Below are 16,309 nucleotides of genomic sequence, written 5' to 3' on the forward strand. Positions count from 1 at the left end.
CGGAGATAGAGGTGGATTGTCCACACCTCGAGGAATCCAACCAACAACATCACTGGGCAGGTATTGCAATGGAATCCCCAAGGAAAGAGGAAAAATGGGCATCCAAAGAACACATGGAGGAGAGACGTCAAGGCTGAAATTAGACGATGGGGGCTCTCCTGGTCCACCCGTAAGAAACTGGCTCAGAACAGAGGACGGTGGAGACGGAAGGTCATCGATGGTCTGTGCTCCACTGGGAGCTGAGGGCTCAGGAAGAGGAAGTATGCACACACACGTTTATGTGTGTACACTCACACATGCATGAACACACTCACGTGTGTGTACTCACATGCAGATACTTGAACAGAGATAACACAAAAGTACAGGCACAAACACACACACACACACACATGCACACACACACTCACACACGCGCGCACAAACACACACACGCACAAACACACACACACACGCACGCACGCACAGACACACACATACACACTTGCACACTCAAGCATGTGCGCGCGCACACACACACACAAACACACACACACTCACACACGCACAAACACACACACACGCACACACACACACGCACAAACACACACACACACACACACACACACACTTGTGAACACACTGCTCTCTCTGGACTGTCACCCTCTGATTACATTTTCTTTGTCTAAGATAGAACTTCAGAGCAAACGATAATCGTCTTCCAAACGCCTTCTAACTCGAGGGGCTGGATCTGGGAGATGTTTCCTCCTCTTCTATTGGACAGAATCCAGCAGATGACTTGCCTCTGTGGTCCATTCATCACTTAATTTGCCCTTACATGCTAAATTGTTATGGATTTCCTGCTGTGATGTACTCTTTTACAGAGAGTGGTGGGTGTGTGGATCGCCTTGCCAGGGGTGCTGGTAGAGTCAGATATATTAGAGACATTTAAGAGACTCTTAGATTGGTACCTGGATGATAGAAAATGGAGGGCTGTGCAGAAAAGAATGGATGAATTGATCTTGGAGTAGATCAAAAGTGGGCCGAAGGGCCTGTACTGTTCTATGTTTGAAGTACTTTGTCAAGTACTGACAACCCCGTTAAGATGCAGGGAGTTTGGGGATACCCTTGCCTCACCCTCACTGCACCTTTTGTCTCCATCCCAGTCCTGATGAAGGGTCCACCACTGAAACACTAACTTGGCTCCTCTCCCCACAGAGGCTGCCTGACCTGCTGACTATTGCCAGAGTTCCCTCTCTCTATTGTTAGTGACACCTTCTACAAGCAGGTAAATGATCAGTCCTGAGGAAGGGTCTGGGCTTCAAATGTCGACTGTTTATTCATTTCCATGGACGCCGCCTGACCTGCCGAGTTCCTCCAGCATTTTGTGTGTGTTGCTCTGGATTTCCAGCACCTGCAGAATTTTTTTGTGAAATGATTGATGTTGTGTGTCCCATTCTTTGTTGACAGAACACCCTGCAACTACTGTACTTCCTTTAAGTGAAACAAAAAACTCCCTGAAACTTCCTTACCAGAAAGGTAGATGTAGATGCTGTAGGAAAATGATAAAAATATTCTAACATTGTGAGTTGGAAACACCTACACTTTAAAATTCCCTTCCTGGTTTTAACTTGGTTTTCAGGTTTAAGATGGCACTGGTGATCCTCAGTGACAAAACAAAACAAACAACAAAATACTTTATTAATAGCACTTTACCTGGTAAACGATCCCCGCAAACAATAGCCTGTAACATCCCTTGCGGAGTCGAACCGCCTGTGACCCGGCAGTTTTTGTGGTGTGAACTGAAGTCGTTAAGGTGTAGGACGGTTGTGGCGCGGTGAGCCCGGGGGTGGGGAATGAGCCAATGTACGGGCTTTGCTGGAGCGTACTTGGAGGCAATTTGATCTGGCAGAACCGAGGCGAGGCAGAGTCGAGGTGGAGCCCAAGAGTGAGGAAAGATTGGAGGTTTGATCAATTTAAGTGTCGGGCCAAACTGGAAAGGTCAGGTACAGGTCGAATTGAGGCGGGCGGTGGGGTCCAGGCCCCAGATGGTATTGAAGCAATAGAGCCCGGGTCTGTGAGCGAGGAACAACCAGATGTCGGGATGATTTAAGCATCGGGTCAGATTAAAAGATTTGGGTGTTGGGGCCTGAGGAGAGGGAAGGGCCAGTTCAGCTCAGTGCTCCTTGATGTTTGCTCGGCTCTGTGCTGAACTGCGGCTGTGGCCTGCTCCTGCTATAGTGATGCCCAGCTTCACGCCTGTGGTCCCCTGATGTCTGTGATGTACAGAGGCTCCCACTGCAGTGATGACTGGCTTCGTGTTTTTGGAAAACTTCTGTACTGTTCTCTGCTCTATGATTGAGAACATTGGGGAGGAGGTACAGGAGCCTGAAGACACACACTCAGCAAATCAGGAACAGCTTCTTCCCCTTCGCCATCAGATTTCTGAATGGACGCACACACACAAACATTGTCTTGTTATTTTGCTGTCGGCACACTGAGTGCCCTCGTTTCAATGTCTTCCCTCAATGGGTCCCAAACTGAGCTGATGCACTCAGGTTGGTTTCGTGGTGCCTTTCCCGCCATACACAGCAGAATACTCCATTCCTTTAGCAATGGGGATGTGTAAATGTGTATATGTTGTTTACGTCGTGTACTTAAGGGAGATACCTCTGTCTATTTTGCAATATGATTGTAACTCTATCACATTCTTTTCTAGCTGCCGCTCTACCAGGGCCACGCCTATGAAAGGACATTTGCAATATAGAAACATAGAAAAGGTACACCACAATGCAGGCCCTTTGGCCCACAATGCTGTGCCAAACATGTGCTTACTTTGGAAATTACCTAGGGTTACCCATAGCCCTCTATTTTTCTAAGCTCGAGGAGTCTCTTAAAATACCCTATCGTATCTGCCTCCACCACTGTCGCTGGAAGCCCATTCCACGCACTCACCACCCTCTATGTAAAAAACTTTCCCCTGACATCTCCTCTGCACCTGCTTCCAAGCACCTTAAACCTGTGGCTTCTTGTGCTAGCCATTTCAGCCCTGGGAAAAAGCCTCTATCGACACAATCAATGCCCGTCATCATTTGTTCAGGTTTTGGGCGAAAGAAAACAGCAACTGCTGTTGCTCTTTGCAAAAGAGGAAATGGCCTCATCAAAGAGAACAGCAGGCCTCTGGAGCAGATTGAGCCAAAGACTTTACAGTACAGGCCGCTGGAGACAGTCCTGCTGTTGGATAAAGAAAGATTTGCTGGTGTTGACATCAGAGTTTGAATGAAGGGTGGTCACGTAGCTCAGATCTATGCTATCTGTCAATCCATTTCTGATGGCTTACTACCAGATGTACGTAAATGAAGCCTCCAAGAAGGAGATCCAGGACATCCTCACACAGTACAACAGCATTCTGCTGGTCGCTGATCCTCGTCGCTGTGAGGCAAGAAATTCCGTCGACCTGGTGCCCGTGCACACTACCAGAAATCTTACCATTGGGGAGAGGGCTGGGGAGGGGAAGAAAGGATCAGCCGTGATTGAAAGGCGGAGCAGATTCAATGGGCCAAAAGGCCTAATTCTGCTCCTTTGTCTAATGGTCTTCTATTCTAATTCATGTGTAGTTTTAAGTTAACTTTGCTAGTAAATAAAGATGATATGTCCTGATGCCTAATAAATGGAGCTCATAGGCCTTGGTAGCGGAGAGAGAGATCAAGGCTGCCAGGAGATCACACTGGACAAAGTGTAGAAATATTATTGTGATTTCTGGTAGATATCTTTTGACAGTTTTCTTTTCACTCTTCTCACCAATTTTTGTAAGTTTGATTTTTGACACACCTAACAACCACCCTTGCACTGAAGTGCAACCATTTTTCCTTTGGCCGTAGGCCACGTATCTAACACCTACATAGGCAATACATGGAGGATGCAGTCTTTGTGTAGGGAGATGGGCAAGGAGGTTTGTTCAAATGGTTCAATTTAATATCAGAGAATGTTCACAGTATACAATCTGAAATTCTTACTCTTCACAGACATCCACGAAACAGGAAACCCCATAGAATGAACAATAGAAACACCAGAGCCCCAAAGTGCCCCCTTCCTTTCCCAATGCACAAGCAGAAGCAGAAGCATCGACCCTCTCCCCACTTGTGCCAGCAGAAGCACCAATGCCCCCCCACCATGCAAACAAAAGCAAGAGCCCCCCCCACCCAGAGACCAACAAAAGCTACAGTTCACAACCCAGCACTCTGACATGCATATGGGCACATACTTTGATAATAAATGAACGTTCGAACATACCTAGAAGCTAATTATTAAAACTTACCCATTTCACAATTTGTAAAGTACTGATAAACTGTGTTTGATTTTAAAGTCCAATGTTCGATGATCCTTTATGATTCAGAATCAAATGATATACAATGGTTTTCATTTAATTTTCTTGTTATGTACAACCAGGAAAAGCGATTTGAGGAAAAGGAAATATTACTGGAGAGTCATCAAATAGATTGCTTTAGCATCTCGGTGTAACATGAGTGACATCCACTCTCCTCTCCTATCAGATTCCTTCTTCTCCAGCCCTTTACCTTTCCCACCCACCTGGCTTCCTTCATTGATAACAGACCGTAAAATGCATTGGAACCAGGCTACAGGTCATAATAGTTTAGCTTCAACATCAGAATGAAAATTCTCCATTTACCAAGTATCTTTCAAAGTCGCCTTCCTCCTGTTTCAATATATTCCAATCACACAGACCAGGGATAGAGAGTACATCTAGGACAGGGGTTCCCAACCTGGGTTCCATGGACCCCTCAGTTAATGGTAGGGGTCCATGAAATACAAAAAGAGTTGGGAACCCCCGATCTAGGAGAAGAAGTACTTTTTCAGGGATCTAATCGTCCAAGTGAACGCGGACTTCCCAATTTGCAAGAAGGTCACTTGGTTGAGCTACAGTTTCTGTCTGTAAACTCAGTCGCTGCCCTTCCCTCTCGGATGAATTTGAAGTGAGCAGCTGATTCTTGTAGTCTCCTTCCCAGGGAGGCTTTACCTGGGCCGGGGCAGTGAAGTTGTCCAACAGTGAGGGCCCAGGAAAATATCGATCAGTTTGTAAAATATCGGTTAAGGATACGTTCTTTGGTGGGAGTCCATCCATTCCTTCACATTGAATTACATCCTTGTCCTCCAACTGTGACAGTAATATTTGTCTCTTCACTTGTGGCCTGTATTGACACAACAATGGGTTGAGTTCGCTTTCTTCCTTCAGTGAAGACAATATTTCCATGGGCTGCTTCTCCTGCCAGTTGGCCTGATATATGTGTTGCTTGTCATCATGGAATGATGGAAATGGTACTGGTTGTCCATCCAGGAGTTTCGATATCTGCATCTCCATTCCAGGACCAGTGTGCAATATTTTGCCTTCTTTGTTGTACAAAAGGTCTTCTCTCAGTCCTTCCAATGGATTTAATGGTTCCTCTTGTGTGGTGGATACATTTTCACCATTTGCCTCAGTTTTTGGAGATATCACTCGAAGAACTGCCCCATAATTTTCAGCCAGTAGCTGTAGAAAATTTTGGCTTGATGCGTCAGTATCTGACGGACCCTCACTGCTTTGGGGACGATATGGTGAAGAGCATCCATTATCCACTGGTCCAGATGAGAGACCACTTTGAACTTCACAATCACTAGAACTCGGAACGTTTGTCTGCATTTTCCTGGCGTGATCTTGGGGTGCATAGGCGCCCCTCAGCGTGCCCAAGCCAAGTTCTATCAGTTTCAAATTCTCTTCTCTGTCACAGGAATGGCACATTAAAATGCCCACGTCCTCCATATGAACAAAGTGTTCAAGCTGGAAAATATCCTCATGGCAGGAGATCAGATGGATGGTGGGTATCGAATGTAGTGGATGCTGCTCCCTCAAAAGGATTTGCTCCAGATCCTGAAATTAACAGAGACAAGTAAATTATCATTAGTATTAAGAAGACTATTTACTATTGAGACTTTTGAGTTCAAAAGTCAAGAGGTTATGTTGCAACTTTATAAAACTCTGGATAGGCCACATCTGGAGTATTGCATACAGTTTTGATTGCCCCACTTTAGGAGGAATGTTGAGGTTTTGGAGAGGGTGCAGAAGGGTTTACCAGGATGCTGCCTGGTTTAGAGGATACGTGCTCTCAATGGAGGCTGGATAAACTTGGGCCGTTTTCTCTGGAGTGCTGGAGGCTGAGGGAGATCTGCTGGAGGTTTACAAGATTATGAAAGGCATCAATAGAGTAGACGGGGAGTATCTGTTTCCCAGGGTTGAAATCTCTGATACCAGAGGGCATTGAAGGTGAGAGGGTGTAGGTTCAAGGGGAATGTGAGGGGTAAGTATTTTACTCAGAGGGTGGTGGATGCCTGGAATGCACTGCCTGGTGTGGCAGTAGAGGCAAATACATTGGAGGCTTTTAGGAGACGTTTAGATAGGCACATGGATGTGAGGAAGATGAGGGATATGAACATTGTGTAAGTAGGGGGAATTAGTGTTTGGGTGTTTTTGATTTGCTTTTTAGCTGGGTCAGCACAACATTGTGGGCTGAATGGCCTGTTCCTGTGCCGTACTGTTCTATGTTCTATGTATCAGTTCAGAAACCTTACATTCCATATTGGAACATAGAACAGTACGTCACAATACAGGCTCTATGGCCTGCAATGTTCTGCCAAACATTTAACCTATTCCAAAATGAATCTAACCCTTCCCTCCCACATAGCTGTCTATTTTTGTTTCATCCATGCACCTATCTTAAATGTCCCTAATGTATCTGCCTCCACCACCGCCCCCTGGCAGAGCATTTGATGCAAACCTACCTCCGACATCCCTCCTGTACTTTCCTCCAATCACCATAAAATTATGTCCCCTCATATTAGCCAAATCCGCCCTGAATAAGTCTCTGGCTGCTTGTGCCTCCTATCATTTTATACACTCCTATCAAGTCACCTCTCATCCTCCTTCACTCCAAAGAGAAAAGCCCTAGCTTGCTCAACTTTTCCTCACAAGACATACTCTCTAATCCAGGCAGCATCCTGGTAAATCAGCTCAGCTCCCTCTCTAAAGCTTCCACATCCTTTCAATAATGAGGCAACCAGAACTGAACACAATACTGAAGGTGTGGTCTAACCAGAGTTTTACAGAGCTTCAACATTACCTCACAGGCCTTGAGCCCAATCCGACACACCATTTGCCTTCTTAACCACATCAACTTCCACGGCAGCTTTGAGTGATCTATGGATGTGGAAACCCAGGATCCCTCTGCTCCTCCACACTGCCATTAATTCTGTACTCTGCCTTCAAGATTGGCCTTACCACTTCACACACCCTTCCTGGTTGAACTTCTCTGCCTCTTCTCAGCCCAGCTCTGCTCCCCACCGATGTCCTGCTGTCACCGTCGACAGTACCCACCCCATCGACCCTCATGCTGAAGCGTTGGTGATTGCAATCTTTATGTGGTAGCCACGAACTCTGCTCTTCCCACGTTCATTTCACCGTTCCCCCTTGGGTGCCAAGCCACGGAAGCCGGGAGAGGTAGGATGGGTCGGAGGTGCAGGAGCAGCAGGTGAGACAGGAGGAGCAGGTGGGTCAGGAGGGTCAGGAAAGGTAGGGGGCAGGTGGAGCTTGAGGGGAGGTGGGCTGGAGGGACAGGAGGGGCAAGAGGGAAAGCCTGGCAGCTGATCTGCTTTCATTACAGAGGGTTAATGTTGCTCCCCAATCTACAACCGATCTTACATAACTTCAACTAATTCTAAGAAAGTAATTCTACCAAATACCTTGATGATAAGAGGATAATATCTTATATTTTAATGATTTAGACTGGCGATTCCTGCTAAACCAGTCCCTTTAATAGCTAGCTGTTCAAATAGACAACAGCTGCAGCTACGGTTAAGCTGGGCTGTAAAAATAATCGCGTGTGAGTGTTGGGCGCAGCTGCCGGAATGCGAGCGGTTATTATTTGTGGTACAGTCAGTGCAACCAACACCGGGGTTTCCAACTTCCCCCCGTTCTGTATAACGACAAATACTGAGCCCCATCCCATAAAGCTGAGCATTAGTGAACGAGGCTGCATTCAAGGTTGATAAACAGATCACTCTCTTAAAATAGCAAGCCGTGCCAACAGCTCTCTCTGGGATAGCACTGAAACAGTCACCCCATGTCTGAGCTGGACTGTAATTGCATGAATTACAAAAAAAATCTGCTGGTATTGGTGATGAGTCAAATTGTGGGGTGGAACCAGAGCATGGCAGCTAACATAACACCAGGACAGCGCCAGTGATTGGCATCAAGTCCCCCCCGCTGTCTGTAAGGAATTTGTACGTTCTCCCTCTGACTGTGTAGGTTTCCTCTGAGTGATCTGGTTTCCTCCCATATTCCAAAGATATATTGTTATGTTTTGTAACTTCCAAACACGGTCCAAAGAGGTTCGGGTTGGTAGGATAATTGGTCATTGTGGATTGCCCCGTGATTAGGCTGGGGTTAAATCAGGGGTTGCTGGGCAGCGTGGCTCGAATGGCTACTCTGCACTGTATCTCAATGAAATAAAATAATTCAAGTGAAGACACAGGAGTCCGAAATATGAGTTTCCTTCAAGTGAGGCGCGCACATGTGGTAGTGTGGTGAAGTATGCGATGAACATATTTTTACATATAACACTCAATGAATTATTTAAACAAACAAGAATGCTTAATCAAACAATCTATATACAAGAACATTCAAATGTTATTGAAATATTAAATGCACAGCATATATGGTCAGGATTAGGACCAGGAAGTTATGGGTTAGCTATGTTGGCACCAGAATGTGTGGCAAGACTGGCATACTTGGACGTTGCTGGTCGTTCATGCAAATGACGCATGTCACTGCTTGTTTCGATGTTTTGATGCACATGTGACCAGTAAAACTAATCTTTAATCCAGATTTCATTTGACCTGTAATTGCATTAATTACAAAAAATACTGCCCCTATTGGTGACAATTAACACAAATCTTCAATGATCACAAACAGGAGAAAATCTGCAGATGCAGGAAATCCAGAGCAACACACATAGAATGCTGGAGGAACTCAGCAGGCCAGGCAGCGTCTATGGAAAAGAGTAAACAATCGATGTTTCAGGCCAAGGCCCTTCATCAGAACTGGAGAGAAAAAGATGAGGAGTAGGAATAAGAAGGTGGAGTCTTCTGGTAATTTCTTCCTCCCCCCATCTCCTTTTCCATTCCCCATTCTGGGGGGATCCTCCTTAATCCTTCACCTGCCTATCACTTCTCCCTTTTGCCCCTCCTCCTTCCATTTCTCCCATTGGACAAACTCATCATTTATCATATTCCTTCTTCTTCAGCCCTTTACTGATCTGCCTATTGCCTCCCAGCTTTTCACTTCATACCCCTTCCTCCCACTTCAGTTCACCTATCACATGTCAGCATGTCCTCCTTCCCCTTCCCCTTCCTTTCCAGCCTGATGAAGGGTCTCAACCCTTTACTCCTCTCCATAGATGCTGCCTGACCTGCTGAGTTCATTCAGCATTGTGTGTGTGTGTGTGTGTGTGTGTGAGTGAGAGAGAGAGAGACCCTGGATTTCCAGCATTTACAGAATCTCTTGTGTGTGTGTATCATTTATCCAGGAGATGGACAAGTGATCCACTCAAGGGAAATGGTCTGACGGGGAAATAATGGGAAACATTGTTTTCTGCTGGGTGGTGGGTGGAGATACGTTTCTACCAAAGGAGGTGCAAGTCACTCCTTCCCTCCACAAGCCTGCAGGTCACCCTTGGGCAAGATATAGCACCTGCTTAGCACCCCGATCAGGATATGTCCAGAAGCCATGGGGGCAGGTGGTGGACGGTCGTATGAGCAGCTGGTGCAGATCACAAGTCCTGATTATGTGACCCCTGCCACCTGGCAGACAATCTCTGAAGAGTATTGATTGATAACAGCTGGGGTCATCCATCTTGTAAAGACACTGCCCAGAAGAAGACAAATGGCAAACCATTTCTGCAGAAAAATTTGCCAAGACCTGTCATGGTCATGACTCCATGATATGGCACGTCATACGACTGGGCACATAATGATGATGTCATACAGCATGGCACATAATGATGATAATGATGAAGATACAACCTGGGACAAGCAAGAGTGAAACCAGAAAGTGGTTTTCACACAAAGGGGGACATTTGGAACGACCTTCTCCGAAAGGCATTGAAGGTGAAGATAAATGGAGATCTACAGGTTGTGGTGAGAGGTGTTGGGGATATGGAACAGAGGGTGGTCCAGCTGAAATTCAGATGGTTCCTGCTACTAGTGCTCCCGAGAGACCTCTGCTAGGCAGACAAGAACATTGCTCATCATGGTGTGGTATGGAATCAGCAAGGCACCTAACTGCAGGATCCGACAGAGGACAGTAAAAACTGCTGAGAGGGTTACTGAAGTCTCCCTCCCCCAAATTGTGTCACTTACTGAGAGCGCTGTTGACAAAGAGTCCAAAGCATTGTTGAGGATCCCTACCACCCATCCCACAATCTCTTTGACCCACTACCGTCAGGAACATCAGGACTTCGGCTACCAGACTGGGTAACAGCCTCTTCCCTCGGGCTGTGAGACTAATGAACACCCTGCCGCCACAAAGGTCTCTTGTGAAACCTTCCAGGCGCAGATCCATGGTCTCGCGAGACTAACAGATGCCACCACAAAGGTCTCATCACTGGGACAACAGGCTGTTTACTGTTCACCTGTGCTGCACACTAACTGCTCTTTGAATTGTATTTTATTAACGTATTTGTGGTAATTTTGTGTTTTATGTGCTGTGTGCGATAAATGTTTTGTGAGTGCACCGTAGTCCAGAGGAACGTTGTTCTGTTTGATTGTATATACAAAAATAATACTTGCAAATTTCTACAGATGTACCATGGAGAGCATACTGACTGGCTGCATCACCGACTGGGGTGGGGGCTACTACACAGGGTCAAAATAAGCTGCAAAGAGTTGTAAATTCAGTCAGCTCCATCGTGGGCAATAGCCTCCGTAGAATCCCGGACATCTTCAAGGACCGATCCCTCAAAAAGGCAGCGTCCATCATTTAGGACCCCCATTTCCCAGGACATGCCCTCTTCTTATTGTTACCATCAGGGAGGAGGTACAGGAGCCTGAAGACCCCTCTTCTCATTACCACCATCAGGGAGGAGGTACAGGAGTCTGAAGACCCCTCTTCTCATTACTACCATCAGGGAGGAGGGACAGGAGCCTGAAGACCCCTCTTCTCATTACTACCATCAGGGAGGAGGGACAGGAGCCTGAAGACCCCTCTTCTCATTACTACCATCAGGGAGGAGGTACAGGAGCCTGAAGGCCCCTCTTCTCATTACTACCATCAGGGAGGAGGTACAGGAGCCTGAAGACCCCCCTTCTCATTACTACCATCAAGGAGGAGGTACAGGAGCCTGAAGACCCCTCTTCTCATTACTACCATCAGGGAGGAGGTACAGGAGCCTGAAGACCCCTCTTCTCATTACTACCATCAGGGAGGAGGTACAGGAGCCTGAAGACCCCTCTTCTCATTACTACCATCAGGGAGGGGGTACAGGAGCCTGAAGACACACACTCAATGATTCAGGAACAGCTTCTTCCCCTCTGCCATCAGAATTCTGAATGGACATTGAACCTATGAACACTACCTCACTACTTTTTTATTTCTATTTTTACACTACTTATTTAATTTAACTATTTAATATATATACTTCCTGTAATTCAGTTTTTCTCTATTATTAAGTATTGCAATGTACTGCTGCAGCAAAGACAACAAACTTCACAACAGATGCTGGTGATATTAAACCTGATTCTGACTCTGATTGTGATTCTGAAGTTGAACTTGAACTTAATACTGATTATACAGAAGCTGAACATACCAAGGCTCGGGGCAAAGATCGGTGGTGTCTTGTGTAACTGTACGCCATCCAGATAAATGTTCCAACGATGAGTACTACGAGCAAAATCAACGCAGCAGCCGGCAGAATAACCATCAGTGTCCATTCTGTGAAAAAAAAGCAAATTATTTACTCTAAGTGGCTTAAAAGACTTCATAAAAGATTAACTTTATTTGACACATGTACATTGAAATGTAGAGTGAAAGGTATTGTGTGCATCAAATCAAATCAGTGAGGACCATGTTGGGCAGCCTGCAAATGTCACCATACCTGCAGAGCTTGCATACTAACGGCCCGTTACACCACTGTGTTTAGGGCAGCAGTGAATGTCCTCCATCTCTGCCTGTCCTTGTTCACTCAGATGTCGAAGGAGTCTTCATTGATGTTTCTGTAACAATTTTGTTTTACTGAACTATACTGCAGTGACAGGACACCTTTACAACGGGTAGTCAAAACCGCCCAATGCAACAGTGACACCAACTTAGCCACCAACAAGGACATATATACAGAAAGGTGCCAGGAAAGGGCCAGAGACATCATGAAGAATCCCCCACCATCCTGCTATGGACTGTTTGTCACAGTTTCATCAGGGAAGAGGCTACATAGCCATCCACCAGACTCAAAAACAGTTACTTTCCCCAAGCAGTAAGGCTGATCAACACCTCCACACACTAACACACCTCTCCACACCCCCAACCACCACTACTTTAATCATTTCCTGTCAGAGTCACCTTATGTACAGACACTCCTGTGCCTAGCATCACTTTATGGACATTTAATCAATCTGAGTATATAAGCTATCTTATGTATTTATATTTATTTTTTATTAATATTGTGTTTTTTATCTAATTGTGTTTTTTTTGTGTTACGCTGGTTCCGGAGTAACAATTATTTTGTTCTCCTTTACACTTGTGTACAGGAAATTACATTTTGAATCGTGAATATATAACTCTCCAAGAGGCACTGTGGACTGAAGAGTCACTGGGGAGATTGGAGGTATGGAATACCACAGCACTTTGCAGGTCATCAGTAACTTTCTCATGGTGAGGCAGGAGATGCTGATGATTAGTGACATATTTGTCAGCTGCCCTCTCAGAACCAACCCTTCACTGATAATTCCAATTTTAATCATGGATTTGAAAATCCAAGAATTGGAGATGTTGGAATTCTGAAACAAAAGCAGAAAAAGCTGAAAATACTCAGTAGGTCAGGCAGTATCTGTGAAGAGAGAATCAGAGGTAACATTTCAGGTCTGGACCCTTCAGATGCTCTGAGGAAAGATCCCAGACCTAAAGCATTAACTGTCTCACTTTCAACTGATGCTGCCAACCCATTGTATCCAGCAGTCTCTCTAATAGACAATAGACAATAGGTGCAGAAGTAGACCATTCGGCCCTTTGAGCCTGCACCGCCATTTTGAGATCATGGCTGATCATCTACGATCAATACCTGGTTCCTGCCTTGTCCCCATATCCCTTGATTCCCCTATCCATAAGGTACCTATCCAGCTCCTTCTTGAAAGCATCCAGAGAATTGGCCTCCACTGCCTTCCGAGGCAGTGCATTCCAGACCCCCACAACTCTCTGGGAGAAGAAGCTTTTCCTTAACTCTGTCCTAAATGACCTACCCCTTATTCTCAAACCATGCCCTCTGGTACTGGACTCTCCCAGCATCTGGAACATGTTTCCTGCCTCTATCTTGTCCAATCCCTTAATAATCTTATATGTTGCAATCAGATCCCCTCTCAATCTCCTTAATTCCAGCATGTACAAGCCCAGTCTCTCTAACCTCTCTGCGTAAGACAGTCCGGACATCCCAGGAATTAACCTTGTGAATCTACGCTGCACTTCCTCTACAGCCAGGATGTCCTTCCTTAACCCTGGAGACCAAAACTGTACACAGTACTCCAGGTGTGGTCTCACCAGGGCCCTGTACAAATGCAAAAGGATTTCCTTGATCTTATATACCATAAGATATAGGAGCAGAATTAGGCCATTTGGCCCCTCGAGTCTGCTCTGCCATTTCATCATGGCTGATCTATTTCCTTCTCAGCCCCAATCTCCTGCCTTCTTCCCGTATCCCTTCATGCCCTGACTAAACAAGAATCTATCAACCTCTGCCTTAAATATACCCAATGACTTGGCTTCCACAGCCGCCCGTGGCAATGAATTCCACAGATTCACCACCTTCCACTTAAAGAAATTTATGCTCATCTCTGTTCTAAGTGGGTGTCCCTGAATTCTGAGGCTGTGCTCTCTGGTCCCAGACTTCCCTACGTCATGTGGGGGGTCGGCTCATTTGCCGGTTAAAACCACTTCCGCCACATCGGTCATTGATGGCTCGTTTGAAGGATGCAGCCGTTCCTTTCTCACTACAGAAAGGCCAGAAGGTGCCCACACCCCACAAACGTACCCACCTTGCTCAGTCTTGGTGCAGAAGACCACAGTCTGGCTCTTTTTCAAAACAACTCCTTTCTTCAAGAGAAGATTTACACTCCCACAGTATTCGATACTGGGCTCCAAGGGCGTAACTGTGAAATTTCCACTCTTGTTGCTGGCAAAAAATACCTGAAAACAAAATATAATGTGTAATCTCTCAACTAAAATAAATCAGACAGAATCAGATCTATTATCACTAACATGGAATTTGCCTTAAATATACCCAATGAACTTGGCCTCCACAGCTGCCTGCAGCAATGAATTCCACAGATTCACCACCCTCTGCCTAAAGGAATTGCTCCTCATCTCTGTCCTAGAGACTTGCAGGCAGGATGCGAGAAGCAACCTTTTCCCAGCAGGACAACGACTCATCCCATTTGTTAAAGCTGCTGAGAGTGCTGGTTGCATTCGCCAGAGATCTCCTTCAGGACTCCTCTCCACATGCAGAGAGTGGAACATGAGGACAGGTCTCGGCAGACAGCTACAGTTCCCCAGAGGAATCACCACCACATCTCCCCACCGCAGACATTGTACTGTGGTCCAAAGCCACCAAGACAGTCCTCCCCGTTGAGTTACCTATCCCATGGGAAGAAGAAGTGGAGGCTGCCCACGAATGGAAGAGGCTGAAGTACTCAGGCCTGCAGCTGAGTGTAAGGAAGGACAACCAGCATCTCCCATGTGGAGGTAGGATGCCTGGGCTTCGTCAGTGCATCAACGACAAGGTTACTTTGTGATATGGTAGTGACTGGAGCAAGGTTCAGGATGGCCACCAGAGAACTGGCTGAAGAGGCAGAAGAGAGCAGCATTTTGCTGTGGCTGAGGAGGAAGGACAGAAATTGGGGGACTAACTAACCCTACTGGAAGCTGCAAGCGGTGGCAGGGAGATGTCTCTGTCACTGCTCCACCACCAGGAGATATACCAGGGCTAAGGAAGTGAGACATCCCTGACTGATGTTGGAGGTGCGGTAGGCAACAATACTAGACAGGAAACAACATCTTCCTGTAAATCTCATTCTAAAAGAATGGCCTTCTACACTAAGGCTGCGTCCTCTGGTCTTAGACTCCCCCACCATCGGAAACATCCTCTCCACATCCAGTCTATCAAGGCCTTTCAACTTTTGATAGGTTTCAGTGAGATCTCCCCTCATTCTTCTAAATTCCATTGAGTACAGACATGGAGCCATCAAATGGTTCTCATATGAAAAGCCTTTCAATCCCAGAAATCACTTTCACGAACCTCCTTTGAACCGTCTCCAATGTCAGCACACCCGTTCTTGGATAAGGGGCCCAAAACTGCTCACAATACTCCAAGTGAGGCCTCACCAGTGCTTTATGAAGTCTCAACTTGTATAAATACAATCAAAATAAAATTACAACGTATAATTTCTGAATATAAAAATGCAACACAGACAATGAAAATACAAGATGTATAATGAGAATATAGCACACACAATATATCAATGCACCGAGTGCAGGATGTTATGTTGAAGTTGTATAAGACATTGCTGAGGCCTAAGTATTGAGTGCAGTTTTGGTCACCTACCTACGGGAAAGGTGTAAACAAGATTGAAAGAGTACAGAGAAAATTTACAAGGATGTTGCTGGGTCTGGAGGACCTGAGTTATAGGGAAAGATTGAATAGGTTAGGACTTTATTCCTTAGAACATAGAAGGTTGAAAGGAGATTTGATAGAGGAATACACAATTATGAGGGGTGCAGATCCACTGAGGTTGGGTGGGACTACAACTAGAGGTCATGGGTTAAGGGTGAAAGGTGAGAAGTTTAAGCGGAACGTGAGGGGAAATTTCTTCACTCAGAGGGTGGTGAGAGTGTGGAATGAGCTGTCAGTGCAGGTGGTGGGTGTGAGCTTAGTTTTAATGTTTAAGAGAAGTTAGGACAGGCACGTGCATGATAAGGGTATGGATGGCTGTGGTCCCAGTGCAGACAGATTAAAAGGTTTTGGTG

At 45.9% G+C, this 16,309-nt stretch overlaps 1 protein-coding gene across 2 annotated transcripts in view; it reads right to left on the bottom strand.

Moving 5' to 3' along the window:
• Nucleotides 1-3,947: 3,947 nt before the first annotated feature.
• LOC140715849 (interleukin-22 receptor subunit alpha-2-like) overlaps nucleotides 3,948-16,309 on the bottom strand; it is a 28,195-nt gene continuing 15,833 nt past the window's right edge. The window contains exons 5-7 of one of the 2 annotated variants that reach the window (XM_073028292.1): nucleotides 14,323-14,473; nucleotides 11,889-12,013; nucleotides 3,948-5,902 (exon numbers count right to left, since the gene is read on the bottom strand). In XM_073028292.1, the coding sequence (XP_072884393.1) occupies nucleotides 4,859-5,902; nucleotides 11,889-12,013; nucleotides 14,323-14,473 (1,320 nt within the window). In that variant the 3' untranslated portion in view covers nucleotides 3,948-4,858. Of the gene's footprint in view, nucleotides 5,903-8,907; nucleotides 9,127-11,888; nucleotides 12,014-14,322; nucleotides 14,474-16,309 lie in introns of those variants that run through there. The other variant, XM_073028294.1, reaches the window with a different exon arrangement.

This window comes from Hemitrygon akajei, chromosome 24 (genome assembly GCF_048418815.1).
Source record: "Hemitrygon akajei chromosome 24, sHemAka1.3, whole genome shotgun sequence".
In the NCBI taxonomy this organism is placed as follows: Eukaryota; Metazoa; Chordata; class Chondrichthyes; order Myliobatiformes; family Dasyatidae; genus Hemitrygon; species Hemitrygon akajei.